The 24,467-nt window shown below is 36.2% G+C and overlaps 1 protein-coding gene across 3 annotated transcripts; it reads left to right on the forward strand.

Annotated features, from left to right (window-relative positions):
• Nucleotides 1–20: 20 nt before the first annotated feature.
• Nucleotides 21–23,569, forward strand: Fastkd2 (FAST kinase domains 2). 3 transcript variants are annotated; one of them, XM_010616095.2, is made up of 12 exons: nucleotides 21–76; nucleotides 1,734–2,547; nucleotides 6,283–6,386; nucleotides 6,875–6,983; nucleotides 7,244–7,367; nucleotides 7,710–7,849; nucleotides 9,388–9,560; nucleotides 19,188–19,351; nucleotides 20,620–20,835; nucleotides 21,262–21,346; nucleotides 22,304–22,418; nucleotides 23,383–23,569. In XM_010616095.2, the coding sequence occupies exons 2-12, from the start codon at nucleotides 1,831–1,833 to the stop codon at nucleotides 23,500–23,502; spliced, it is 2,067 nt and encodes a 688-aa protein (XP_010614397.1). In that variant the 5' UTR covers nucleotides 21–76; nucleotides 1,734–1,830; the 3' UTR covers nucleotides 23,503–23,569. The 3 variants fall into 3 exon arrangements, with proteins under 3 accessions (XP_010614397.1, XP_010614398.1, XP_010614400.1); XM_010616096.3 differs by having other exon boundaries at nucleotides 23,388–23,535; XM_010616098.2 differs by lacking the exon at nucleotides 22,304–22,418 and having other exon boundaries at nucleotides 23,383–23,498.
• Nucleotides 23,570–24,467: the final 898 nt, after the last annotated feature.

Below are 24,467 nucleotides of genomic sequence, written 5' to 3' on the forward strand. Positions count from 1 at the left end.
AACTCTCGCGATGTTTGTAATTCTCGGGGGAGGTGTCATGGTTGCGCCCGTCGGTGGCCAGGAGATTCGGTTTAAGGTGAGTGGAGCCCGAGCATAGGTGGAACAACTGGCAACATCTGCTAGACTTTTTGCCCTCCAGAGAACTGTGTGAGAAGTGGTCCTGACGTTAAGGTGGTTAGGCTGTAATGTGTGGCCCCGCTGCGGAAGGACGTTGACAGTGGTTTGCGGGTTAAGACTGGTTCGTTAACCTTTCAAGCGTGGTTCCAATTGCTCTAGTTTTGTTTCCTCTCCTAAGTCCAACCTGTCCAAATCCGTAGTTTTAATCTTCACCTACTACCGACTCATTTTAGTTTTATACGTACTATACTCATGGTTGTTCGGAACCCATGAGTTTAATTTTTTATAAAGCATAGAAATGATAAATTTTATTTATAAATACATTACATAAGTATTTGTAACATAAAAAATTAAGTTTCTAAAGACCTAGGACAAAGTTTCTTACAGCACCGATTACAAATTGATATTTTACAAGTGTCACTTTAAAAAAATGTATCCGGGTGTGGGGAAGGTGGGACGGGTAGGGGAAGGGTAAAAAGGGAAAAGAAAAAAATGTGAGATAATGGAAAGATGGAAATAAAGTGGTTGCAGATGGGGAGGGGAGAAGAGGGTGAAGGGAGGGCAGGGACAAGGGGAAAAAATGAGAACCAAAACTTGTCATGTAGAGGTACAAGATCCCAACAGTGAATGTAACTGTACTGTATCCCTAAAATGTACCAATAAACTCAATTAAAGCTGAAAAAAAAATGTATCCGGTCCTCGGGACCTGTCTGTAATAGCTGCGGGTTAATAGTCCAGGCTCGCTCTTTGCAAAAAATAATGTTGAAAAGAATCCGTTAATATTATATCCTTTGGCCTTCATTGAAAAATATCTCAAAGGCAGTGCGAATAAATATCTCCTACTGAGAGGAAGCTTTATGGAACATTTATCCCTCAGAGATTTTTTGTTTTTCATTTTTAGCTCCAACAGTACTTCGAAAGTGGTTAACTTGTGTAGTTTAAAATAGTGTGCAGTTTGTGGTAAAAGTGGAAGCCCATACTGGTGAAATAGTTTTTCTGTTGTAATGTAAATATTTAGTGATTTCATTCCCATTTAGCCTCTGCATTTCATTAAAGTTTTGCTTTACCCGTTTTCGTGATTTATTTGTTTTTATTTGAAAATACAAAGTAATAATAAAGAAAAGTGTATTAAAAATCATTCCATATTCCCACAATGAATTGATTTTGTATATTACCTTCCAGATGCAGTATAGAAGCAAGGGCCATAAAAATGACTATATCCTTTGCCCCATAAATTCTGCTCATGTGTTTTTAAAGAATAATATCAAAAAAAGGTTGGGCCTGGGATTTAGCTCAGTGGTTCTGCCGCCTGCCACGCAAGTGCAAGGACCCGAGTTCGATCCCTGGTACCAAAAAAAAAAGGTAAATGCATTAGGATGTTTATGTCTGTATTATTAATAATAGCAAAAATTCGAAAAAGTCTGCGTGTCAAGGAAGGAAGTTGCCTTAAAAAATTGAGGCATATTGCTATGAAAATAACTATTTGCAAGTCTGTGTAGAAACATGGACATATGAGAAGTAAGATAAGCACAATACAAATAGTATGCACACTATGATTGTGACTGTAAATTCTATGCTTTACCTTTTGTTAATTTTTATCACCTTGTTCCCTACAGGAAAATGACAGCATGTGTTTTCTTTCACTAATGGAAATGACTTTTGTTTCATATTGAAAACATAAAGCCATTTGGAAGTGTTTCAGTGGATAACAAAATGAGAAACAAAGCAGGTTCCATTTTATGGAACCTCAGACAGTTCAGTATTTTAGTTCCAACTATCAGAACTTTGAGTATGTATCATTTGGGATTTTGCAGATCAAAAATTGCTCATTCAAACTGGACCTTAAGAAACCTTCCATTAAATGACTTTGACAATAGAATTCAACCATCTATTCGATACCTCTTTCAGGATGCATTGAGTGGCTTTCAGTCAGAAAGCTTAAATACTGTAATAGTATTTAGAGTTAACAGACTATGCCCGAGAAGACTATCCTTTGATTCAAAACATTGTTTTGTTTCTATTGGTACTTCTGATAATGGATTGAAAAAAGTAAACTTTCATCATGAGGTCTCCTGTGAAGATGTGCTCTCCAAGGAAATGAAATCAACCCCTATCAGCTATATGAAACTATCTGAAGAATCTAACTCTTTGAGTGATGTTTTAGATACATTTTCAAAAGGACCTACATTTCCCAGTAGTAAATATTTCTTAGCAATGTGGACAGTTGCCAAAAGGATGTCTGATGATAAGAAGTGCTATGAAAAACGACTGATGTTTAATCACCCTGCATTTAACCAGCTGTGTGAACAAATGATGAAAGAAGCCAAGATCCTGCACTATAACCACCTACTATTAAGTCTTTATGCTATAGTAAAGCTTGGAATCTTTCAGAATACACTTGTGGTACAGACTTTGCTGAGGGTTATTCAGGTAAGCTCAGAAAGAGACAAATGTGTTTTTATTTGGTTTAGCACATATTAAAAGAATGAGGGGAATCCGGTATGTAGCCTTCTTAAGAGGGACTATCAGTGGAATATATATATATCTATGATGATTTGGAGGCTTGAAGTAGTTTATTTGCTATGGAAGTTTAGGAAAGTCTGCCACCATTTACCTTCTCCAGAGTTGAGCAGTAATAAAGAGGCTGAGATGGAGAGAGATACAAGATACAAGGCACACAAAGAAAGTTGAGGTGGTTGAAGGAAGGATAGAAGTAAAAAGAAGGGGAACTAATATTTATTATCTATGCCTTTTACTATATAATCTTATTTAATCCTCTCAACAACTTACAAGGTTGCAGTTTTGCAGAAGAAGTAGACTTAATGATATTAAACAACTTGGTTAAGGTCATAGAGCTAATTGATTCATTTAGCCTTGCAGTAAATGAATATCCTATTACTTTTCTTGTTGCTAAGACAAAATTCCTATCACCCAAAATTAAAGTAGGAAAAGTTTATTATAGCTAACAGTTTGTAGAGTTTTCAGTTCATAATCGGCTAGCTCTAAGGCAGGGTAGCTTGGCAGAGGAGAAATAGTTCATGGCCGGCAGACAGCAGAGGGAAGCAAGGTAGCAGGCAATAAATTAGCAAAGCAACAAACTAGAAGCAAAGTAGCAGCCCTCTTTCTGTCCCTTATGTTCCATCCAGGCTACACACCCTTAGGGCAGGTAGCACTCATACTCAGGGTTGAGCCTTCCCATTATCCACACCCAGAACAATGCCAAACCAATCAGTGGACTAATTTAGTAACCACACACTCTTAATTTCCATTATCTTACACTTAATCCCAGCACCACTCACTTCATCTGAGCATCACATACTCTAGAACCAGCCACATCTGGAAAGCCCCACCTATGATCATATGAGGCTTTGGGGGGGACCTCTAGACACAAACCATAACAATATATTTAGTATCAACTATTTACAAGTTGCTTTGTCTGTCAGTAGAAATATAAAGATATAGAAGACATGGTTCCTTATAATCATGAAGCTTTTACAAAAATAGCAACAAATGTTCCTTTAATAAATCATGCCATGTTATGCGCTCTAGGCTGAATACTAGAGAATATAATTGTGAAGAAAATACTGATATTGTAGATGTATTTTAGTGTAATTAAAAAAAAAAACATGGAGTTTTATGAGAGTGTGTAGCAGGCTTCCAACATAGTGTGACTTCACAATGGGAGCTGAGATGGGGAATACACAAGGTCAGTGATTAGAGCAGAGGTATATCCAGAGTAATTCTCAGTATAGCCCTTTAAAATAGATACTGTTACTCTCATCTTGTTGTTTAAGCAACTGAAACTTAGATAGTTCAGTTACTTCCCTGAGGTCATATACCTGTTAATATTCCTATATATAATTACAGATTGAGTATTCTTCCCTCCCCCCACCCTGGTACTCAGGATTGAACTCAGGACCTTGTGCTTTCAGGTAGCCACCACTGAGCTAAATCCACAGCCCTGGATTGAGTATGCTTTATCTGAAGTACTTTGGACCAGAAGTGTACAGATTTTGCAGTTTTTGGATTTCACATTTTGGATACTTGCATGTAGACTTTACCTGTTGAATATTTCTAATCCAAAATTGCTCCAGAATCCAAAACTTCTTTGTACCAATGCTTTTTTGTTTTGTTTTGATTTTTTTTTGAGGCAGTGTCTCCCTGTGTAGTTCAGCCTGGCCTTAAACTCACCATTATAGCCCAGGCTGGTGTTGAACTCATAGTGATCTTTCTGCCTCAACTTCTCAAGTACTGTAATTACAGGTGTGTGTCACTGTTCCCAGTGTAGTTTTCAGAGGTTTTTGATTAAGAAAGCTCAACCTCTCCTTGATAAATATTTGCTGATTAAATGAATACCCAGTCCATGGTAGAATTGGGATTCAAACCCGGCAGGAAATTATGTGCAAGCTAACTCCAGCAGGAGACTAGCAGTTTGTGAAAAGATTAATAATGAAAGGGACAGTTCAAGATTATGTGCCTAACATCCCAAAGAAAAAGTTTTAGTTCAGGGAGCTGAGAGTACCTTGGTATGGCTAGAGTCCGAACGGTGTGGTGTGTGTTTGAATTGGTGGCAAGTAAGCTCCATCCCTGGTGGTCAAGAGGAGGAGGAAGCTGCAAAGGATTACTGGTAGGGCATAAGCTTAGAAAATTCAAATCCATATCATAAAAACCTTGTATGCCTGATTATGGAATTTGCATTTATCTTGAAGGTTGTGGGAGGCATCGTGGAAGCATGAAGGATTTTAAGCAAAAGGTTCGATAACATGCTCAGATTTGTAACTTAGGTAAATATATAAATGAAGTTGCATAGGATGAAGGATGAAATTGAACAGAAGAAGAAGAAAAAAAAGAAAGAAGTTGAACAGAAGAGCCAAGTTTAGTTTCACACAAGTGTCTTCATGTCTTACTTGATGTCATTGAAATGGCACCAGATATGAGAAAGGAAGGATTCACTCATTCGTTAATCATTTCCTTTTTAAGAGTAGACACCTCAGACTTCTAAACTTGATGATAATTAATGTTTTTAAAAGATAACTTCCTGTGGATAATGTAACATATCCTCTGTAGGGTACAGTATATAGTGTTTTTAATTTTAACTTTCTGTGTTACTGTGATTCTGTAAGTGCTCAATCGAGAACTAATTTTTATTTTGAATATATTTAAGCCACAGAATATTTGTGCTTATTTGGTAAGCTATATATTAGTTCCATATATAATTATTTAAAAATGAATACAATAAGTTACCTTACCTTGTGTTTCTACTGTACTAGATTTTGTATAAATATTACTACATCAATGTAGTGTCTGCACTGGTGATGCTGGAGCAGTGGGCATCTTACTGACTTCTTGGAACGTTATAAAAACAGTTTAGCTGGAGATAAAGGGTGGGGTGCCATTGATAAATTGCCCTGAAAACACATAGCCCGGTAATCTTTCCTTTCACAGAAGATGTTGATGGGAATGCCATAGATTGTTAGGAAAACCTTTTCATGGGAATGCATCCTTTCTTTTTCCTTTCAGCCATATCCATTTTTAATCATTATCTGATTCTTACTCGAGACTTTCTAATCGGTTAATCATGTAATTTTAGCAACAAGCATACTTATTTCAGCCTGTTTCCTTGGGTGTGCCCGTAGTTACTCTTATGAGATGTACAGACTAGTTGTGATTCAGTTAGAAAGTGCTGTGGTAGATAAGGTATATTGTTACTGTTCACTTTCCAAATTGTGCCCACTGCCATCTGGGATCTAAACTAATACCTTAACTAAAGGAACATTAAGGAGGGATCTCTGAGGCCCTGTTCTCCGCAGACTCAGATTGTGGTGGTAAAATTTGGCAGGGAGGTGAGCCTGAGCAGATTCTCAACTGAAATTACAACTTGATACCCAGGAAAAGATACAGTGAAATTGTAAGGGCACAGCATGAAAGGGACTTTGATAATGATAAATGTAAAAAAGTGTTGATGCATATGATATATAGCCATGGAAAATTCACCTAAATGTGACATTTTCTATTCCAGAGAAGTTATTTGTCACGGACTGAGTATATGAATTCCTGGCTTGATACTTAGTCCTTTACTGAAAGCATCAGTTCAGTGGTTTTGCTTGGGTGAGATAGTCTACCTTGCTTATCACCTATAGTATTTTTGCAATTATGTTTCAATAGGAACGTATCACGGAGTGTGATGAGAGATGCCTCTCAATTTTGTCAACTCTTTTAGAGGCAATGGACCCATGCAAGAATGTACATGCTCTTCGAACAGGATTGTGGTGAGAACTCTTTCTTAATACGGGTTTCTCTGCTCTTCTTATACCAGAAACTAAAAATTGAGATGAAAATTGAACTCCTTTTCTGGAGGACAGAAGGAAGGAAGAAGGCATTGTTGTAGTTAAAGCTTTTAATACTTTATTACATTAAAAAAATACTTTATTACATTTAATATTGTACCTTTGGATGAAATACAACTGAAAATAATTTTTTTAGGGTTTATCATATGAAAAAGTGGGCAACTGTGTAGAGATTACATGAAACTGGCTCAGCTTGAAAGGAAATTTATAAAATTGATACAACTGATCTAATGTCATAGATTATTGAGAATGATACTTAATTTCCTTTTTTTGTTGCCTGCAAATAGGATATCTTGCTATAATGTCCTGATATGGTTTGTTGATTAATAAAGACAGCACAATAGTATGTGAGGAAATAGTGCTAGACTTGTTCTGGGTCTTTCACTAACATTTATTGTATCTAATGACAGGTTGCTAGTTGATCAGCAAGTTTGGAAAATAAAACATGTCACCACATTACAAATTGTAATGAAATATATTGGAAAAGATGCACCAGTTGCTCTTAAAAGAAAACTAGAGGTAAATACCTGAATTTTCTCTAGTGAATGAGATTTGAAAAAATATTTCTTGTAACTTGGTGCTTTTTTCTGAAGTCAATTTTTAAGGATATCACTGTGCTTTTGAGTGTCGGCCTGTGAAAGTGTATGAAGACATTTATTTATATACATAAATGCATATCTATATTAGCTATTTTTCCAAGTCACTATCAAATTTCATTCTGTGTAGTTAAAAATGAAAGTTTATTTTTTCACAAATGATAAATATATGTTTTTCTTTAGATGAAAGCCTTGAGGGAGTTAGATAGATTTTCTCATTTGAATAGCCAGCACATGTTTGAGGCACTGTCCACCATGAATCACCGTTCTGTTATACTCCTGAATAAATGCAGCAAGAAGGTCATAGGTAAGAATGTTTCCTTCATGATCTGTGGCATCTGACCTAATGTTTTGGAATATATTTGTTTTGCTCTTAAAACTTTTTTTATAAGAAAATTTGTTGGGCCGGGGACTTGACTCAGTGGTTCTGCCGCCTGCCTCACAAGTGCAAAGTCCCGAGTTCAATCCCAGTACCAAAAAAAAAAAAAAAAATTATTGATATGGTTATATCTAAACTTATTTTTGCCTGTAGGTTTTTTTTTTTTTAAAGTACAGCACTTTTTTCCCCTAAAGAAATAAAAGTATTGAACATTGTGAACCTTAGATTCACAGTCATCTGATAATTTGTTTATTTAACTCATTTTTAAAGATAATATCCATGGATGTCCTCTTAAAGTATTAATGAACATATTGCAATCCTGCAAAGACCTTCGATACTATAATTCAAAGCTCTTCAAGGGAATAGCAGATTATGTGGCTGAGACTTTTGATATCTGGAACTTGCAAAAAGTGAGTATATTATCAATTGAGATTAAGCCTCAGAAATTTTAAGAAACATATTAATTCACTTAGCATTTAAAAAATTTCTATTTTATAGTAGGTAAGATACCAAAGTATTCCAATTCTAAATTGACTTTTGAAAAATTGGCTCCTTGTTATTTTTTTCTGGGAGATTATTTCTGTTCTTGTTAATATACTGCTCAATCTTTTTTTTTTTAATTATGTGTATTGGTACATTTTAGATGTACAATACAGTTACATTAATTGTTGTGATCTTGTACCTTTACATGATGTATCTTGGTTCTTATTTTTTCCGCACTCCCCTTCTCTTCCTTTATCCCCTCCACCCTTCTCCTATTTACAAAGACTTTGTTTCCATGTTTTTTCATTTCTCTTATTTTTGCTTTTCCCTTCTTTCCTTTCCCCTATCCTTCCCTTTCCCCTTACTCCTGTAGACATTTTCTTCGTATTTCCCAGAATCAATTATACATTTTGATCCTTATTTACACATTTAGTTTTTCACACCAGAAAAACTATTTGGTATTTACACGTGTGTGTCCTGTTTATTTTACTAAAGTATGGCCTCAGTGTTTATCCACTTAGCTATAAATGTCTCTAGTGCCTTGTTTTTTATGGCTGAGTAATACTCCATTTTTCACTGCTCAATTTTTTGATCTTACTATCTGAAAAAAAAATCATGTTTTCCAAACTGCTCTTTTTATTGATTTTCAAGACATTGTGTGGTGCTTTGGTTAGCTATTTAATATTATTTATGCTTTTCCTCAGTTAGATTTTTGAATAGTAAAGATGAGTGATGTGACAGAATAAAATATTATTACTAAATGATCTTGTCCGTTGTTTTCTCCAGAATAAAAGCCTTTAAATTCAGGAGTAGTATTTAATAATAAAAACAATTAAAATGAAGCAGCTTATAACCCTTTTTCCAGTGAAGTAGACGATAATTATGGTAGATTGGTAGGATCAATTTACTTTGGAGAGTAAGATGAATATGGGTTTATTATGGAAAAAAAGTAATTATTGTGATAAAAGCCAGGAGGGAAATCAAGAGGTAAACTAGAAAGCTTATTTTAATCGTAATGTTTTAGCTCTGTTCTCACTTTTAGAAATTAATACTAACTAGAGAAATTTTTATTAGTTCGTGTTAGAATGTATCTCATTATTATCTCATGTTAGAAGTGTCTAGGAAGTGACATTGTAGAAAGTGAACTGGGAGCAGCTCAGGATTTAAGATGGGAAAAACATCAGAAAAGATGTATTTTAAAAGTAATTTCCATATCAGTAGTATGAACACCATGTAGAAAAAAGACTTCTTTTTAGATAAACTAGAAGTATGGAAATCATTGTATGACTTGGTACTTGGCTTATAAAAAAGATTGCTTATTAATTTGATAGAGTAGATTTTGTTCCTTTTAGGGAATATTCTGTTATAGGAACAGTTTATATTGCTGTTTAGACTTTTTGATATCTAGCAGTTACTGTTAGCATACTGCCACTGAAAAGATTTTCCTGATTTCCCTCCTTTTAAGGTTCTTTATCTCCTCCTTCTGTTTGAAAAACTTGGCTTTCGACCTGTTGTATTGATGAACTTGTTTATGAAGAAAATTATTGAGGAGCCTAAATTGCTGACCAAGAAAAACATCGTCGCTATTCTTCATGTATATTCTTCTCTTAATCACATCAACCAATGCCAGAACAAAGAGTATGTACTTTTTTAAAAACTTCTTTATTGCCACATAATATATATATAGAAAATATTACAAATCATAAATTTAATGAATTATTACCAGTGAACATATCCATAACCACCTCTCATGTGAAGGAATATAGCAGTATTTCTTACTCATTTATGAAGTTAAACAGTTTTTGCTGTTCTTTGTCTTGTCTTTTGGGTTTTTTTATTCAATATAGGAGTTTTCATTTCAGACTCCCAGCTTATTCCCTCAGATCCTGTGTTCATAGTTCAATTTTTTTTTAACTGTTGAAATGTTGAGAAATATTTTTGAATTTTTTTTACTTTATTTTTTATTGTGGTAAGAACATGAGATCCACTCTCACCAGATTTTAAATGTACGATACAGTATTGTTTGCTATATGCACAGTGATGGACAGCAGATCTCTGGAACTTCACCATCTTTCATAAGTGAAATATTATACCTGGTGAACAGGAACTCCCCTATTTTCCCTCGCTTCTCCCTTCTACCAGCAGTCACCAGTCTAGGAATTTCTAGGAGTTCTACTTTTTTAGCTGCCTCATATAAGTAGTAGTATATAGTATTTGACCTCCTGTGACTAGCATATTTTACTTGTAAGGTCCTCTAGGTTCGTTCATGTTGTATCATATGGCAGGATTTCCTTTTGAGGGGCTCAATGCTGTTCCATAGTATGTATGTTCTACGTTTTATCTGTTTATGGGCATTTAGGTTGTTTGCATATCTTGACTTTTGTGAATAATGTTGTAGTGAACATGGGAGTACAGATATCTTTTTGAGATCCTGATTTTAGTTCTTATGAATACAGAAGTAGGATTGCCAGATCATATGGCAGTTCTACTTTAAAATTTTTTGAGGAATATTCACACTATTTTCTTTGCTGGCTGTGCCATTTTGCATTTCTGCCAACAGTATGCAAGGTATCCAATTTCTCCCCATCCTTGTCAATACTTATCTTTTGTTCTTTTTGGATATTAATCATTGTTAGGTGATATTTCATTATGGTTTTGATTTTTGTTTCTTTGATCACTCATGTTAAACACCTTTTCCTCTGCCTATTGACTGTTTACATGTCTTTTTTGAAGAAATGCTTATTTAGATTGTTTGCCCTTTTTCTAATCATATTTTTCACTTTTTGCTATTGAGTTATAAGAGTTGATTACATATTTTGGGGTAATAACTCCCATCTGATACATAGTTTCCCAATGTTTTCTCCCATTCTGTATGTTGCCTTTTGATTCTTTGCTGTTCAGAAGCTCTTTAGTGTGGCATAGTCCCCTTTGTCTGTTTTTGCTTGTATTTTGGTGTCATATTAAAAAAAATCATTACACAAAACAGTATCATAAAACTTTCCCCATGTTTTCCTTCTAGCAGGTTTAGATGCTCCACTCTAGTGTTCAAATCTTTCATCTGTTTTGAGTTGATTTTTGTGCATGGTATAAGATATGGGCCTAATTTTTTTGTTTTGTACGTAGACATTCAGTTTTCCTAGCACATTTTGTTGACACTGTTCTTTCCCTTTTGGACATTCTTGGCATTCTTGCCTGTTCTTATGCCAGTACCATGCCATTTTAATTACTATAGCTTTATGCTATATTTTGAATCTTCCCAAATTTACTTTGGCAGTTCAGACAATGCTTCCTGTATGAATTTAGGATTGTATTTTTCTATTTCTATAAAAAATGCTATTGGGATTTTGATAGAGATTATACCAAATCTGGGTTATTTTAAGTAGTGTGGACATTCTAACAAAATTGTCTTCTAGTTCACAAATAGGAGATTTCTTTCTATTTATTTGTGTTGTCTTTAATTTCTTTCATCAGTGTTTTATGGTTTTTGGTGTACAGGTCTTTTACTTCTTTGGCTAGGTTTATTTCTAAGTATTTTTTCTTTTTGATGCTATTGTAAATAGTATTCCTAATTTCCTTTTTGGATAGTTTCTTGTTGGTGTATAGGCATAAAGTAAATCTATTCTGGTTTGCATGCTTTTTGTTTATTTTCCTTTGTTTCTTTGTTTGTTTTTGGACTAATTGCTGTGGTTAGGAATTCCAATACTATGTTAAATAGAAGTGGTGAGAGCAGGCATCCCTCCCTTGTTCCTGATTTTCTACAAAAAGATTTCAGTTTTTCACCATTTAGTGTGATGTTGGATATGAGCTGTTTATTTGTTTATTTTTGTGGTACTGGGGATTGAACTCAGGGCTTTCATGCTAAACTCCATCTCCAGCTTTTTGAAATTTTTTATTTTGAGACAAGTCTCTCTAAGTTGCCCAGACTTAAACTTGGACTCATCCTGCTTCAGCCTCTTACAGTGCTGGAATTATAGTTGTTTTCCACCAGGCCTGACTCTGAGGTTTTTTTCTTTTTTTTTAAATTTTAAATTTTTAATTTTTGGGGGGTACTAGAAATTGAATCCAGGGCCTTCACATTGAGCTATTTTTGTAGTCCTTTTTAATTTTTTATCTTGAGGCAGGGTCTTGCTAAATTACCTAGCTTGGTTTCAAACCTGTATTCCTCCTGCCTTAGTCTCCTAAGTAGCTGGGATTACAGGTGTCTGCCATTGTGCCTGGCCATCCATTTCTTCTTGATTGTGCAGTTTGTTGGCATATAATCTTTTCATACTAGCTTGTTACACTTTTCTTATTTTTGCAGTATTGGTTACAATGTCTCTTCTTTTATTTCTGATTTTATTTTCTTTTTCTGTTGATCTATCTAGGATTTATCAACTTTTGTTAATCTCTTTTAAAAATTAAATCTTAGTTTTCATGATATTTTTATTTCATTAATTTCTCTAATCTTTATTATTTTCTTCCTTTTGTCAGCTTTGAGCTCTGTTTATTTTTCTTTTTTCTAGGTATAAATTTAGGTTGTTTATTTGAGATCTTTTTTAGGTAGGCATTTATTGCTATAAACTTCCTTTCTAGAGAATTTTTGGTGGTGTTATGTTTTTGTTGAGATATTTTCTAATTTCCTTTTTCTTTGACTATTTGCTTTTGAGTCTATTTTGTAATTTTCACATTTGTGAATTTTCCAGTTTTCCTCCTACTGTTGAGTTCTAGTTTTATTTCATTATTTTCTTAAGTTTGCTAAGACATTTTTGTGACCTAACACCTATTTTTCCTCAAGAATGTTCTATTAGGTGCTGTAGAGCAGAATAGTCTATGTATTTCTGTGATGTTCATTTATAGATTCAAACAAGTTCTCTGTTTCTTCATTGGTTTTTCTTCACTGGATGTTTATCCATTATTGAAAGTAGGGTATTGAAGTTTCCCATCATTATTATTTTGCTGTCTAATTCTCCTATCTGATCTGACAGCTTTTGCTTTATAGTGTAGGTAGTCTGATGTTTAGTCAATATACAATATATGTATAATTTGTTTACCTTCCTGATGATTTGATTGTTTTATCATTATATAATGACCTGTGACAGTTTGTCACAAAAATCTATTTTGTCTGATTTAGCCTGGCCACCTCTGCTCTTATTTGTTACCATTTGTATGGAATGTCACCCCATTTCTTTATTTCCAAAAATCCATGAGTCCTTAAATCCAAAATGAATCTTGTATATACCACATATAGTTGGGTCTTATTTTTTAATGTATTCAGCTACTTTGAGGAATTTAATACATTTACATTTAAACTAACTGTTGATAAAGGACATAATATAGTATTGCCATTTTGTTATTTTCTGTTTTATACTTCATTTTCTATTTTTCTCTCTCTTGCTGTCTTCCTTTATAATTTGATATTTGCTACTATATCTTTCTCTTCTTTTGTTTCCTTTATTTGCTGAACATAAAAAAATCATTGTTTAGTATGCCTAGACAGGCATATTTCATTTTATTGGTAATAAAAATGTATTGCATTATCTATTAGATATTGTATATCTATTAACATTTATTATAAGTATAGTATTCTTAATACTTTTATAATTCTTTTAACTTTTATAATAGAATTAAAGTGGTTTACATCCATTTTCATTTTCCTTCTTCCCTCCCTCCATTTCTTGATTCCCTTTCCATTTGAGAAAGATCTATCTCCATGCTGCCTATTATCTTTTATTTTGGTCTTTATTTATACTTTGGCTTCTTATATAAGAGAAACAATATGCTATTAAAGCTTATGTTCCTGATGTATTTCGCTTAACATTATGGTCTCAAGGTACATCCATTTTCCTACAGATAACTCAAGATTATCCTTCTTTTTGGCAGAGAACTCCATGGTGTACTACATTCCTTTTTTTATTCATTCATGTGTTGATGGACATATAGGCTGCTTCCAAGATTTAGCTCTTATGAATTGTGCTGCCATAAACATGTTATGTACATGTACCAACTCCACACAAGGAATGTAAATGTTATGTACTACGAACATGTACTAATAAAAATATCCCAAAAGTATAGAAATGATTCATATCAAAAGAGTGGTTTACCTCCCACCGTTACAGTATTATTATTTCGTGGAATTGTCTGTTTCCTTTAGTGGTGAGTTTTCTGCTTCCACATACCATTGTATTGCTGCTGCTTTGTGTCTTTGCATTTCAACTCAGAAAACTCACTGTAGCACTTCTTGGAAGGGAAGACTAGTGGTGATGACTTCCTTCAACTTTCATTTATCTTTCCTTCATTTCTGAGGACTCTTATCTCAGGGATGGTATGTGCCTGTTGGCAGTTTTTCTTTCAGCATGTTGAGTGAATACTGTGTCCTCCTTTTTAGCCTGTGGGACACTATTATGGGTGAGCGATGAGTTGCTTTTTTCTTCTTTCAGAATTCTCTTTTGAAGCCGGGTGTGGTGGCGCATGCCTGTAATCCCAGCACTCGGGAGGCTAAGGCAAGAGGATCATTTTGAGTTTGAGACCACCCTGGGCTACATAATGAGTTCCAGGTCAGTCTCAACTACATAGTGAGACCCTGTTTCAAAAAACCCAAAAGAAAAAAAAAAGAATTCTCTTTTGTGTTTGACTTTTAACAATTTGGTTACAGTGTGTTGATATATATTTATTTTGGTTCATCTTATTTGGGAACATTTTGGCTTTATGAGTGTGAAAGTCTATTACCCTTCCAAAATTTGCAAGATTTTTGGCCATATTCCTTTATTTATTTATTTATTTATTTAGGTAGTGGGTATCAAACTCAGGTCCTTCACGTTTGCTAGGCAGGCAGCAAAACTACTGAGCTAAATCCCCGGCCCCAGCCATATTCCTTTAAATCGGCTTCCTGCTCCTTAACTTCCTTTATTCTCCTCCTGAAGCTCTCATTATATCTGTTGGTTTGTTTGATCATGTCTCTAAAGTCCTTTGGGCTTTAACACTTTTCCTTCTTTTTTTTCTTTTCCTCTTCTGAATACAGTTTGCTGATTCTTCTCCTTAATTATGTCTGTCATCATAGCCCTCTAGCGAATTTTCAGTTTAGTTATTCTTTCGATGCAGAATTTCTATTTAGCTCTTTTTTGTAGTTTCTTATCTCTTTCTTGATGTTATGATTTTGTTCCATTATTATTTTCCTGATTTTGTCTGTTCTTGTTCAACTCAGTAAATGTCACTGAAACTATTATAGTATTTTGTGAGTCATTTAATAAATTTTCACTTCTTTGTGCTTGATTACTGGAGATTTATTTTGTTCCTTTGATTGTATCATGCTGTCGCCCTGTCTTTACAGATGAGCTGAAACAAGGTGAGATCTTCACCAGTTAGCCCAGCTAGTGAGTTGTAGGAGCTTCTCAAACCTTTTCTGTAGATATGCCTTCTATTAAAGTGTGGATATGGAGTCTTCACTTGATCTTAGCCAAAAGGCCAAGAAGCGATGCATATGGAGTCTTAATTGTAGGAATTTACCGGTTTTAATTTTTCAGGCGCTCACCATCTCTTGCTCCCTCTGGTGTCTGACTGCTGCACTGCAGGAAGAAACATTGGCATCCACCGCACTCCTGTGAAGGAAGGAGCCCTGAGTTCAGCCCTTCTTCCAGGCCTCCAGAGCTGTGCTGGTTGCCGCTAGTCACCAGTCCCTTTTCCTTTCCTTTTATTTTCTTCTAAGCATCTGAATTATGCTAGTTGTGCTGGCATGGAGCTGTGAGGCTACGTAGAACCAAACCCCTCAGACAGCACCCTGAAAGGCTCTGATGTTGAAGGCAGACTCCACTTCTTCACCTGCTCCTGGACTGAAACTGCAAGCTCTTCATCTTCTCTTAGTTTTACATGAAGTCATGTAAAACTGTTCCTTTGTTCTTAACTGCTCTCAGGCATCCAGACTGTGCTGATTCTGTCAGTACTTCACGTGAGGTGAGATGTGAGCCTCGATCAGGTCAAGGAAGGCTGGAATGTTGGGTGACAACTCCACCCTTTCCTCCCAGGGAAGTTGCTGGCCAAGATGATCTCTCTTGGTGCTCAGCTGTGCCACCTTGAGGCGAGGCCAATGTATGACACTAAAATTGCTCTTGTTTGTTTCTACACAGCTGGTCTTTTTTGCTTGTCTTGAGTACTGCAATGCAGTCTCGACTGGATTCTGGACTCCTTAGAAAGGCTTTTGGTCTATATATTTTTGTGAAATCAGTGTTTATGTGGCACAGTGAGAGCTAGATCTTCCTTTTCTGCTACCTTGCTGACATCACTTCCCTAAAGTTCAGTTGTGACCCTAATTTATTTGATTCCACATTAGTGCTTTCTGTTTTTATTTTAATACCTACCACGCAGCAGCTCCTTAGATTGCCAGTTTGATTCATATCTTTGCTTTCCACCCACAACATCTTTTCTTGCTCTCTGGATCAATTAGGGTTCATTAGATACCAAAAATACATATAAAATGTCATTTTTTCGGAGACTGATTAAAATCACAGTATGGAGACAGCTTTCTTAGATTTGAATCCTAGCTCTGAAAGTCAATGGCTACTTGACTTTTGGCAAGTTATTTACCTGTGCCTTAGCTTATTACTAAATTGGAAGTGAATTATTTCTAGTTGACATTGGGTAATTTTGAGGATTAAGTGAGTTAATCTATGCTAGACTCTTAAAATAATGCTTAAATAAAGTAATTGTTAGATTTTTAAAATGTTAGCATGTAGGACACAGAGGTCTCAGGAACAAGCTAAAGTAGTTCTGAAGGTTTTAGTGGCAGGATTCACAGGCCATTTCCTTAAGTCAAATAACATGACTCCCAACTGTATGCAGTCCTGTATGTTTTGCTCTAGATTCAAAATTTGAAAAAGTCTAATTGAGTTCAGTTGAAATGTCCACCCACTGGGGCAGTTAATAAACACAGTGGTACTGGGCCACGTACAGAGTGGCTGCCCATTGTGCTTTCCATTTCTTGTGCCTTCTCCGATTGTCTTGCTCAGAGCCCCTGTACTTGTTACGTCTCACACAAGGACCTAGTGGTGCCTTGACCACACAGTGATAGGTGTTTGTCAATGAGTCTCTCTCTCTGCTCCTCAGTTGGCAAAGTGTCTAGAGTCAAACTCAAGTTCCTGTTACCTTGAACATAGCACAGGGGCTGGCAAAGAACACACAGTTAATAAAGGTTGAAAATTGTCCCCAAGTTCTTGCTTTCTCTGCTGCCCTGTCTTGGTTTTCTTGTGATGCTGGTTCCCCTAGACTGCTGCACTTTTCAGAGAAATACTTTTCAAGCTGAATGGTAATCACACCTCTAGAAAGAGCCTTATAGTCTGTGGGATTAGGAGAACAGCCTTGGGAAGGAGATAATTTTTCAGCTGATTCTACATGGTCCAAGAGCTATTTTAGTCCAATAAAATTGTTATGTTGGGAATGGCAGAGGGGTAGCAAAGGTTGTGAAGTTTAATTAAAGACCAGTAGGAGAATTAGTGTGGGGGGTGGGGGTTACTTTTGTCTTATCTGTCTGCTCTGCCTACGTCTAACCTAGTACTTCTTAACCATGTGTGCCTAAGAATCTAAGGAGACATTTAATAGTATCTAGAGACCTTTTTGCTGTCACAACAGGAAGAGTGTTTGTGCTACTTGTATCTGGTAAGTGGGAGCCAGCAATACTGCAAACATTTTATTGTATGCAGGATAGATCATCACAAGGAATTATGCAGCCCAAATGTCAGTAGTACTGCAATTAAGAAACCCCAAAGTAACCCTCACTATCCTAGGGGACAATAGGAACAGTGAGGCTGTGGTTGCTAGATCAAGGCCGAGCAGTCATTCCTGAATACCCATAAATGTGTAGTTGCCTGCATTTGCTACCCTGGAAAAGGACCCCCCTTCAAGAGAAGCTTGTGTTCCCTTCCTTTGTAATCCAGTTAAGAGGACATCTGAGTGAACATCTGGTTCATCTAGTGGAAGGTGGTAAGTTGGTGCCAAATACATGAGGGAAGGAGGAAAGGCAATGGTGTCTTGGGCAGGAGTGATAAAAGTTTTGGCTGCAGAATAACTCCAGACATTTGGGAAGAGAGACATGCCTAAGAGACATGAGCTGGCTCGATCAGTAGGAAGTTTGCCATAGCACATTGTATATGAGTAAGCTGTAGGTTAATGGTTTTATTAATTTGATGCTGTGGGGGAGAGGACATATTAAATTCAGGGTGCTTGCTTATTGTAAGAATCCCTGCTCTGTTCTTTCATCTCTCTAGTTATTCACTATTGCTGGGATCTTGGGCACTTTCAAAGCTCCATTCAGACGAGCTTCCTTTTTTCCTAGTCTTCCTGTTCAAATTCTGTCTCTAAAGGCTGCTCTGTCTGCTTTCCTTTCTGTGCCTTATCATTGTACTTTTTATGTGTTCACTTTCGTCTTCTGTAATGATACAGATAATGTGCCCCGTGAGTCAGACTGACCACTCTGGGCGTGTGACCTGGCCACACTTTGGTCTTTCCTCTCTATCTGTTCTCAACTGTTTGGTTACACTGTGTAACGTTAGCTCTGGATGCTAGCACTGGTTTGTAGTTTTTTGAAAGACAGAGTTTTGGTAGCTAAGGAGTTCTGATTGGTTATAAAACTGTGGTAATGGTACAGGGCTTCTAGAAAGTCTAGCATACTAATTAAGAGCTCTAAAACTTGACAATTTAGGTTCTAATACTGTCTATGCTGCTTCCTGGCAGTGTTCATGGATTAGTTACTGGTTACTTGTCTTTATTATAAAAATAATAATAATTACTGATAATTTTTATTTTTTTTTTTTCTCATTGAGGTTATTGGTACACTTTAGGTATACAGTACAGTTACATTCATCATTGGGATCTTGTACCTTTACATGACTTGTCTTGGCTCTCATTTTTTCCCCATACCCCTGTCCTCCTTTCACCCCCTCCTCCCTTCCCTATTTACAAATACTTTATTTTCCATTTTTTCATTTTTGCATATTTTTTCTTTTCTCTTATTTCCTTTCCCCTACCCTTCCCACTTTGCTTGATAACTTTTAGTTGGAATTAAATGAGTGAAAGCTTATAAAATACCATGTGTGCAAGGCACATAGCAATAGCCAGTCATTTATTGGATATATGTACTTATCCTGAACTGCGTGTGGGAACTGACTTAAAAGCCTGCTTTCCTTAATTGTTTTCTTTGGACCCTTAAAGGCATTTGTTGGTAGCACCTAACCACTTTTTCCATGACTCTGTTTTGTGTTCATATTTGAAATCTTGACTTTCTCTTTGTTCCTCCAAAAGGTTCCTAGAAGTTATGGCGAGTGCCCTGACTGATTGTCTTCATCACATCTCATCTGAAAGCTTGTTGCATGCTGTGTGTTCATTTTGCGTAATGAATTATTTCCCCTCGGCTCCTATTGATCAGCTTCTCCGAAAGGATGTCCTCAGTGAGCTGCTGACATCAGGTAGAGTGTCACCGCACCTAATGACTGATAAAGCAGTGCCATGAGCTATGTTATGATTCTGAATGAGAGCTTGGCCAGAACAGAGGTAGTTGAAATGTACAGGACTGAAGTTACTGAGGAAAGGATCAGTCCTTCCTAATGGTGAAGTTACTGGTAAGTGCTTCAAAGAAGAACATCTACGGAACCTCCTTTAGTGATAGGTGCTGCATACACAAGACAGTGAAGACTGCACCACTGTCAGCTTCCCACTGCTGCGGCAGAAATGCAGTACCTGAGAAAATTAACTTGCAAGGAGGAAAGATTGATTTGGCTCAGGATTTGTGAGGTTTCCATCCCTGGTCACTTGGCCCCATCACCTTTGTGCTGTGGCAGCACAGTACCTCCTAGTGAAAATATGTGGCAAAGGATGCTGCTCACTCCTTGCATCCAGGAAATATAAACACAGAGCCAAGAACGGGTTGGAATCCCAGCCAGCCTCCCCTTCAAGTGCACGCAGTGGCCTAGCTTCCTTCCAGTAGGCCCTGCCACCTCGTAGCACACCACAGGGTGGCAGCTAGGCCTTCGGCATTTGGGTCTTTGGGGATCATTTAAGATCCAACCCATAGCAGTAACCATTGTGTGCACCTGTACAAATACTAAATGTGAAGCTTGTTCATTATGCCTTATTCAGAGGTGCTTGCATTTTCTAGTCTTTACGTATCACATTGGAAGCCAGTTTAAGCTGTAAACATTTAGTGACCCATGACCTTTAATGAGGGCACACCCTGATAGGTCAAGTAACTAAATAGGTAACAAATTAGTGAATTTATTTACTTTTAGACCAGAATTATTGACTTTTAAGTTTTAAAAAAATCTGAGAATATAGTACTTAAAATTCTTTTAAAAAGAATGCTACGCAGTACCAAATTTCACTTGTGAAGGGTCATTATATATGCTGATTTTTCAAAAACTACAGTGTTAGAGAACCAGCCTTAAACCCAGGAGACCTGGGTTCTAGTCTCTGCTTTGCCATTATGAATCATTATTAACGTTATTGGGCATTTCTTCTGTAAAATGAGGAGTTTACACTAAATCACCTCCACAGATATTTTAAGCCTTAAACGTTGGCAAGTGCAGGGCATCACTCCAGATACTAGAAACTAGGGTGATGTCATGAGAGTCCTCATGACAAGAAAGGGACGATTAGAAATGCAGATATATGAAAATGGTTTTTTTAAAAATATGCCATTAATATTTTTCTTAATAATGTATATTCTTTTCTATTTCAGATGACAGGGAGAAGAATGTTCACAAGCTTCATATTTTGGAAGCTTGTCTAAAACTCGATCTTACTTCCTATCACAAGGGCATAGACATAGCACTGCCACAGCTGCCACTGTCAGCATCAGACAATACAAAAGCTACGGAAGTATTGAGCAGGCTTCTGGGTAACAGCAAAGGACTCTTCTCAAAAGATGTGCAGTTGCCACATAATTATCATATTGGTATGGGGCTTGCTTAATTTTGTTTTCTTTTGTGTAGGACAGAAGATTAGTAGTTCACTGCAGCAGTTTAGTGAAGTGTGGCATCGCCCTTCGACCTGGACTACCTGGGTTTGGATTCTTGCTTTGTGACTTACTACTTACTAGGACTGTGGCTTCAGATCTCCCAACCTCGGTTTCCTCATCTATAAATGACACTAATAATAACACCCACCTCAACAGATTCATGTGAACAGTAAAGGCAAATATAAAATCCCAAGACTAGTATCTGGCACATGGGAAGCTTTCAGTAAGTTTAGATACTACCATTAGTCTAGCTACTAAGTGGAGGATTAGCTGCTACCATTACCCAAGGTGGTATTAGACATTTGGACACAGCAAGTCACTTTGAGCAGTGTTTGAAAAATTAATAGCAGTTTTTTCTTGCAGATTTTGAAATCAGAATGGACGCTAACAGGAGACGAGTACTGTCATTTTCTGATGTAGATGTACCTTCTGCTACGAATATACGAAGGTAGCTGTTTATACTCACTTTCTGGGTTATATAAATTTAAGTCTTATTTTGGAAAGACTTCATGTTTATTGGTGCTTGTAATGCACCAAAGGAATTTACTTCTGTGAATTTACTGCTTAGGAGCCCTGTATGCATGATGGTTGAATTCTGGGCTGGAGTTGGGTCCCTTACTGAAATATACATTTTTTTAAAACTTGGATTTTGAAGCTAAACAATTCAATAAAACAGTGTTAACATAGTTGAAACTCTCAAGGGAGTATACACTTCTGACAATATAATTGGAGAATTAAGACTGAAAATTCTCCAAAAATCAAATACCCAATAAATTTTTTGCTCCATCTCCAAAACTCATGAAAAAGTGGAGGAACCAGCTTTTTAATTAAGCTGTATTATATATGAGTTAGAATACTAATCATAAGTTGTTTCCTTGATCACACATTATATGCTTGTACTGCTGGGTAAAAATGAGGACTTCTGGGAGCCTTTGGGAGAAATACCACTCCATATGGTGGGAAAGTGTCCTGCCTGCTCAGCGTGTGCACAAGATCATTCAGCCTTGGTGGAAAGGCTCTGCTAGGGCCTGTGGGGCACACAGAGATGAGTCAGAAGTGGGCCCTGGCCCCAAGGAACTTATATCTCTGATCATTCCGTTAGATATTCACATAAATACCATGCAGTTCCATGACTTTTATCCTTGCTAAGTCCACCTGGCTTATTCCTTGGCCATCTTTTTCAAGTGCTGTCTTCTTTATCCATATTCCCTATCTGCCCTTAGAGACTTTCTGTCCCTGTACAAGTATCATTTTTCTCTTTTAAGGTACTCCACTCTTCTGACATAGTAAAACTTTATAAAAAATAATAGAAGAGCATAACTTTGATCCTCCAAAGAGCAGGAATGTAGCTAGATTGCAAATGGCAGTCTTAATAATGTCTCATATTGTTTATTTTTGTTTTCAGAGTAGCTGTGCTATGTGTTCCTAGATCTAGTTTTTGTTTTAATTCAAGACATCCCAGAGGATTCCTTGCTATGAAAATGCGGCATTTGAATATAATGGGTTTTCATGTAGTCTGGGTAAGAAAAAAATGCAAATGAAAGTTTTAATGACCGATGTACATTCTAGCAGCTACCAGAAACGATGTGGTTGAAGTTGGTAGCTAGGCTCTAAAAGAATAGTTAGTATTATTGGAATAAGTATTTTAGTTATTGCCTTCTTTGAAAAATAACATTTCTAGCACATGATTTGGTTTTTATTCAGCCGAGTGCTATTATTTACTAGGGAGATTTGTAAATGTTATTCTAGTCAGCTTTAATCCAGTTTTGATAAGAAGAATGCAAATTTTGTCTTACTTAATTCAAGGCATATGGAACCATTTTCACTTTTCATATTATTTTGAACAAGGGATAAAAGATGTTGAAGCTTGTTTTCATGGGTAGTGTGAGGCTCTTGTAGGATGCTAGTCACCTAGAAGCCAGGACAGTAGGGCTGATCCTTTTCCCTTTTATGCTTGTTGGATCCCAGCACCACACCTGTTCTTGAATATCCTCTTTAGATGTCTTTGTAGCAAGAACTCACGAATATATGTGTGATAATGTTGGAGTCTGCCCTAGCACTACTTGGTCCTGCGTGTACTGTGAAGTATAAACATTCTCATCTTCCATTGTTGTGCTTTATTACCCAGAAGGGAATTATGCATGGATGACCAAGATGAAAATAGCCCCTTTCCCTTACTGCATACTATTTGAGATTTTATTTTTCATACTAGGAAAAATATATATTCTAGGGAAGATTTTCCTAAAAAAGAAACTTTTGCATCACTTAGAGGGCCTTTAAGGTTTTTATAAGTCTCACAGTTACAGCTTTCTTCCATCCTATCAAATAGTCTCATTGGATTTTTAAAATATCAGTAAGTATAAGGTAATATTTGCTTTTAGAAAGCAGTTCACTTCATGCTACTTTGTATGCTTGGATCTTGAAACTAGCTTTTATTTCATGTGTATATCTTCTCACAAACTGTTTTCCTCTTTCTCTTGTAAGGTCAGAAACTGGGAGGTGGAAGAACAAATGATGAAGGATGCAGTCAGAATTTTGAAGACTAAAATCTATTCAGTTGAAGTCCTTCCTACTATTGGTGTAAAATTGCAAAACCCATCTTAAAGTAAAAATCAACCTTTTCATACTTTTGTAAAAATACCTTTAATAAAGACTGTAATTCAATTATCAATGGAATTAACCTGGCTGCTTACTGTATCAAAAAATGTTGTTCCAGTTCACTGTTAATTTTAGGATTGGAAGAAACATTTTTACTCGCATTTTAGAATATGCTGACAAAATTTCAAGAAGCGTCATTTTTCTGACCACATATCTGTTCTTCTACTGCCCAGATATTTGACAAATTATTGTCCATAGGTTTCACTTTGGCTTATTAGCCTTGATGTATTCAAAGCTATTTTGTTTCATTTTGGCTTTTTAGTTGAACTGTGATAGGTCACAGACAAGTTGATATGGACAGTCCTCTTAGTAATCTGCATATTTATCTTTCTGCTATAAGCTGTTTTAAGATAGGCTGTTTTAAAACTTAGGATTATGCATCCAAGTCATTTTAAACAATGGCCATGTAGCACTTGGGTCCTGTTCTCTACCTATAGAGTGCGCAAGAAGCAGTGAGGTGGCTTTTTTTTTTTTTTTTCCTTTTCTTCTTTTTAGTACCGGGGATTGAACTCAGGACCTTGTGCTTGCAAGGCAGGTGCAGTGCCGCTGCGCTAAATCCCTGGCCCTGAGATGATTTTTTAAAGAATGGATGAAGCATTTATATTTGTAACAAGCAGAGTAGGTGGAGGTGTTTCCTGGCCATAATAAGAGAAAAAAATGAGATAATGGGTGGTGAGGAGTCTGTATTTATGTAAACTGATGAGCTACGACTTTTTAATTCTATAATTCTTGCCATTTTGAGTTTATTCCTACACTTCCCACCACTTCATGTTATCTTCACAATTAAATAATTGCACTTTGTTATAAATTAGACGACAACTTTTTTCAATTTTGTTTGTTCATTCTTTTGTTTATTTGTTCAAATTCAGTTATTTCATTCACTGTACCCACCCACCCAATGTTTGACTCTT

This window comes from Fukomys damarensis, unplaced genomic scaffold, assembly GCF_012274545.1.
Source record: "Fukomys damarensis isolate Sample0158 unplaced genomic scaffold, DMR_v1.0_HiC HiC_scaffold_16, whole genome shotgun sequence".
Taxonomy (NCBI): Eukaryota; Metazoa; Chordata; class Mammalia; order Rodentia; family Bathyergidae; genus Fukomys; species Fukomys damarensis.

What these genes read in the sequence shown, in the direction of transcription:
- Fastkd2 (XM_010616095.2), top strand. Translation starts at nt 1,831, where the DNA reads ATGAGAAACAAAGCAGGTTCCATTTTATGGAACCTCAGACAGTTCAGT. An exon ending in ATATCTGGAACTTGCAAAAA is followed by an intron (nt 7,850 to 9,387) that starts GTGAGTATATTA and finishes CCTCCTTTTAAG; the next exon opens with GTTCTTTATCTCCTCCTTCT. An exon ending in TCTGCTACGAATATACGAAG is followed by an intron (nt 21,347 to 22,303) that starts GTAGCTGTTTAT and finishes TTTTGTTTTCAG; the next exon opens with AGTAGCTGTGCTATGTGTTC.